At 45.6% G+C, this 5,155-nt stretch overlaps 1 protein-coding gene across 1 annotated transcript; it reads right to left on the bottom strand.

Annotated features, from left to right (window-relative positions):
• Positions 1-1,290: 1,290 nt before the first annotated feature.
• On the bottom strand, positions 1,291-4,328 carry LOC144147045 (uncharacterized). The gene is made up of 3 exons (XM_077679074.1): positions 4,277-4,328; positions 1,841-2,612; positions 1,291-1,425 (listed from the first exon to the last, which is right to left on the bottom strand). The coding sequence occupies exons 1-2, from the start codon at positions 4,277-4,279 to the stop codon at positions 2,316-2,318; spliced, it is 300 nt and encodes a 99-aa protein (XP_077535200.1). The 5' UTR covers positions 4,280-4,328; the 3' UTR covers positions 1,291-1,425; positions 1,841-2,315.
• Positions 4,329-5,155: the final 827 nt, after the last annotated feature.

The following is a 5,155-nucleotide window of genomic DNA, read 5'->3' as shown; positions in this document are numbered from 1 at the left end:
GGCGACAGTGGTGAGCGAGCCGGCGACTCCCGCGACTGCTTTCGAAACGGCCCGCTAGGGGGATTTCAGTGGCGCCCCTACAGGCAGCGCTCGAGGTGTATTCCCTGCTGTTCAACCCACTTACTCACTCACTCACTCACTCACTCACTCACTCACTCACTCACTCACTCATTCACTCGCTCACTCACTCGCTTACTCACTCACTCACTCACTCACTCACTCACTCACTCACTCACTCACTCACTCACTCACTCACTCAATCATTCACTCGCTTACTCACTCGTGTTAAAAGCAGAACGAGGAGGCGAAAAGCGAGAACGCCCTTGTTTTGAGGCATTGGCGAAAGCAAACATCCACAAATTGTCAAAATCAATCCAGGGACATTCATTAAGACGGGCGTCATAGCCTAGGTGTACATTCGGTACGTCAAGCCCCACAACCAAATCAACTTAAAACGGAACGAACCATTACCCTAAACGTCTAAGTACTGCGTGATCTTTATGTGCGGCAAATATCTGCAGCTTACCAAAGAAGTAGAATAAAAACTGAATAAATTGTCCCAACATCTCGATCATAGAATTGTAGCTATATCTATGTTCTCGGTCCATAAATAAGCATGTCATACTTGGATTTCCTCCTCCCTTCTTCTTTCTTTTTATTATGAAGATGACAACGTTACGAACTGAAGTGAGTCATGTCCTACTGTACCCGAAAATCCTCTGTGATGTGTAAGCCCCGGAGATGGCACTGAAATGGCCAGCTGAAGCGGCGGCCAATAACAGTCGCGAGGAGTCGCATGCGAAAGTAAGATGGACCACTTTTTTCGTGGGCAGTCATGCATCTGGCTCTTCAAGCAGTAAAGTGGCAAAATGGCTACCCCTCTCGGGCTCATTCGCCTTAATATTTTAGCTACACTCCTTTATGATGGTCAACCCTTGATAGAAAAAGAAGCGATGGCATCATTTTTGTAATCGAAACAACATTTTGGCAAAAGTTTTTCGAAAACGTTTGTCCTGCCTACGTGCGTTACATTTACATTTTCCTACGTAATATATTTATGCAGAAAAGCACTTAAACAAGCCCTACCAATCCCGTTTGCCGTTCGCAGTTACTAACGGCCCAAACTCAATTGCAGAAACATTCATAAGATGTTTAGCTAATTTTGATGGAATTAAACACATGCCACCGCGAAAACTCGCAATTTCAATTCTGGAAATGCAATGGACCTACGCTGGACAACCGGGTGGAACATTCACAAGTAGGTGGGAATCAGAAACACAATGTACGAGCCAATTCAACATCGTAATTTTTATTTTCGCCACTCCTTCATCTCGCGGTAACTCCGGCGATGTCGGTGCTCCGGTTAAACTGCTTAAATATCGTAGTTCTTGAGGATGCTTGAGCCCCTTCTTTGAAAAACGATTTCTGAAAAACACAACAAAAACTTTGTATTAGCCTTCTTTAGACGTTCTGCCGTGGCTGGAATATCTCGTCAGTAGCTTGCATAGTATGTAGCTTGCACAGTAGCTTCCACAGCATAGACGAAACATTGTATTTTATGTTCTCAGCATCTACAGTCTTCATGCTTAGATCTGTAGGTACACGTCCAGCTACAACCAAAGCAAACGGGTGATAGGAAACAATGCCGGCCTCAATTTATCTACGTATACATTGGAAGCTGGAAAGTGAAGTCACCCTTACACGATGGGCGACAGGCAGAAATACACATGTGAAGAGAAGCCTCTAATATTGCAGGCTTTTGTTCACAATCAATGCATAGAGAATACCCCCTCTGTCTTGGGGAACTGCCGAAAAAACTCACTACTGAAAAAACACTTACACTTCTTCTTGCGGAGGAGGGCGGTGTAGTGGAAGGGAGAGCCAAGACCATAGCCGTAGTTCAGGCCATAGGCACCGAGACCATGTCCGAATCCGTAGTGGCCAACACCATAGCCGACGTGGCCAACACCATAGCCGTAGACTGGGGCAGCGTGACCGACACCGTAGGCGCCAACAACTGGGGCAGCGTGGGCGAAGCCATAGGAACCGACGACTGGGGAGGCGTGGGCAACGGTGGCCACAGCTGGAGCGTGGTGGACAGCAGTGGTGGTGGTGACAGCTGGGGCAGCAGCCACGACTTGAGCAGGGCGGACAACACTGGTCACGGCGGGATACGTTGGGTAGCCAGCGGCGTAAGTGGCCACGGCTGGAGCATGGTGGACAGCGGTGGTGGTGGTGACAGCTGGGGCAGCAGCCACAACTGGGGCAGGGCGGACAACACTGGTCACGGCGGGATAGGTTGGGTAGCCAGCAGCTTAGGTGGCAACTGGGGCAGCGTGAGCGACAGCGGTAACGGCTGGAGCAGCGGTGTAGGTAGACACGGTCTTGGAGACAGCTGGAGTGGCGACAAGGTAGCCGACGGCTGGGGCATAGCCGTAGCCGAGGCCGAGACCAGAGTATCCGACGCCATGGGCAAGGCCATAGTGGGACAGGCCATAGCCAGCGTAGCCGAGGCCACCGTAGCCAAAGCCGTGGCCGAGGCCGTAGCTAGGGTATCCGGTGTAGCCAGCGAGGGCGCTGGTGGCCAGGGCAAGGACAATGCATGTACGGATCTGTAAATCAAATAGAGGAGGAGACATCTTGGATTATATCAAGATGAGGAAGGTATTTTTAAATTAAGATTCGTGTGATCCGTTGAGTACTAGGTTTTTTTTTTAATGTAGTGGGACTTATCATAACAATAACAATGAAGACTAGGACTGTGAGCGCTATGCTCCCAATAAAATGCCCCACGAAAGCTTTTATTCGTCCTTGGATTCAAAAGTCCAGTTGCGATATTGTCTATGACAATTGTTTTTCAGAAGCGGTGCTTCGAAAAGTAAGTTTATTGCTGTGACATTAACAGAAAGTACGTTTCCGAACTTACTCGACTTCTGAAATCTACGGAACTATAACATTGGGTTAGAAGTTTTGATGCCATTTATAACATTATTCCAGTATACTTCACTTCAATAGTATACTTCACAGTATACTATTTAAATTGAATTTTGAGAAGAATAAATATTTAGTAAACAAATGGCATCCGTCTGGGTAACCTCTAAAACTATAATTAACAACGACTTGCAGTTCATAAAACGACGGCACTGCCAAACTGTTTGGCGGTTGATCAATTATGAGGCGAAATTAGAATTTTTTTCAGATGTTTTCGGCTCGAATTTTTTCCTTTGCATATTGTCCGATCATTTAGCAGTATTTAAATGTTCAGTGTGGAGCACAGTGCCATGCAAATAATCTATACTTTCGCAACAAGCAGATCATTCACTCGAATTACAAATGTCAGAGACTGCAAACAAACTCACGCGTTGTACTCCAAAAACCAGACGGCAATCATACCGCAGTGTCTGGCGGCTGCAGGGACTGGTATAAGTCGAACCACATTTTGAAGCAAGTAAAATAAAGATTCATATAATGTACACATAGAAATCGTAGAGCACTGCAAGAATGATAAATATTGCGGCAATACCCAATAGTTCAAATGATGCAGGAACGGTGCTTGCAAATACTAGCCTTGTCTTTGTTAACAATTTACTCTATAGATGTTATTCTACTTGAAAAATTCGTACCTGAGGTTTGTACTTGTTCAATTGAGGATGCGCACAATAGGACCGTTCTAGATTGGCCCCAAGAAAGAGTTTAGGCCTAGTTCCGGCCGTCTCCATATAGGACATATCTAGATAGTTGGTATTCCAGTACGATTATTCTTGAGCTCCGCTTTTAAGGCACACTCGCACCAAATGTTACCTCTTATGCGCTTTGTGGCACTAAACACGTCCCCTTAGATGATTGAACTACCCTTTTGCAGGAGTCAGAGTAGCTCTTCGGGAATCATGGTACTTGACCGTTGCACGCTGATGGACATCCGGAAGTCAAACTGTATAACACTAACCGCGTGTTTCAATTCCCTTTAAAAATACGTTAAGGTTATTTGGTAACGAGTTAGTTCTCCTACTATAACAGTATTTTTTGCTTAGCCGCGGCAAGTTAGTTTTATGGTTTCTAACTATTCAATGAAGCAGATTACAATTCAATTAGGCTTTCGAAATTGTGAGTTGATAAGATACTGGGAATAATAATGAACTTTCCTAGTGCTAACTCTGCCAGCGGTCATATTTTAGAAGCTTCGCAAAAAAGGCACTGTGGCTGTACTGCTTGTGAAGCTAACAACAGGTTTCATGATATCTAAGCGGACTAGGGTATCGTCAGCAGGAGTTCTTACCATGGTCTCTTTTCAGCTGCTGTTGGTCCAACTGCTGCTTTCTTAGGCGTTTGACCAGCCTTTTATACAAAACAGCCTCCATGGGGTGCAATGGTGATTTCAGAGGGAGCCGAGAGGAAAAAAACAAGACTGAGGGAAAGAATTCGCAGCCAGCCAGAAATAGCAATAACAACTAAGGCACGCTACAGTGCCGGTACCACCCTGTGCTTCATTAACATAGAAAATCAGCGGCAATATGTCAGCGGCCGGAGGCCTATTTACTGCCCAGAAACAAGCGAAGCTCCACACTGACCTTCACAGCTTTACGTGCAGCTATGTGCACCCTCGTACCTCTCGGCAGCTGATTCACTCTTGCGAGGACAAACTTCTTCTCACGCCGAGCAATAAAACGGGAGAAAACCCCGCAACAACTACATTCTGGGCCAGAAAAACATCGCACATTATGTCATCAATTCACTAGTGTTAACAGAATCCAGTTAACTTGGCAAATCGGTTAATGAGCCTAATATACGTTTGAGTCGGACAAATTCGTTTGGTATCGCATTAGAGCCAAGTGGGGGTCTATATGACGAACTTACCATTAAATTAAACATGCCCCACCTTTACGAAAGGAGATAAAATGTTCAAACGCGTCCCTTCTCTTTTGAAGGCCAATACCACTGATATTCCATGAAAATTGATCATACGGGTTAAGGGACATGCAATTGCTACAATTGCCAGCCATATCGTTGCTGCCATTACAGGTCGCAGTTGAGCGTACTGCACATAATTGGGATTTTGTCGCGGATGTTCGAAATAGGCTCTGTGTAATGTTCTTGGCTGGGCGTAAATTGCAATACAGTATGCTGTGCTCGCGACAAATCCCAATTTAATGTTTTT

The sequence above is a fragment of the Haemaphysalis longicornis genome, unplaced genomic scaffold (genome assembly GCF_048455015.1).
Source record: "Haemaphysalis longicornis isolate Haplotype H1 unplaced genomic scaffold, Haemaphysalis longicornis Haplotype H1 scaffold_7, whole genome shotgun sequence".
Classification (NCBI taxonomy): Eukaryota; Metazoa; Arthropoda; class Arachnida; order Ixodida; family Ixodidae; genus Haemaphysalis; species Haemaphysalis longicornis.
Note: the sequence above shows the minus strand (reverse complement) of the source record. Positions and strands in the feature narration are given on the sequence as shown.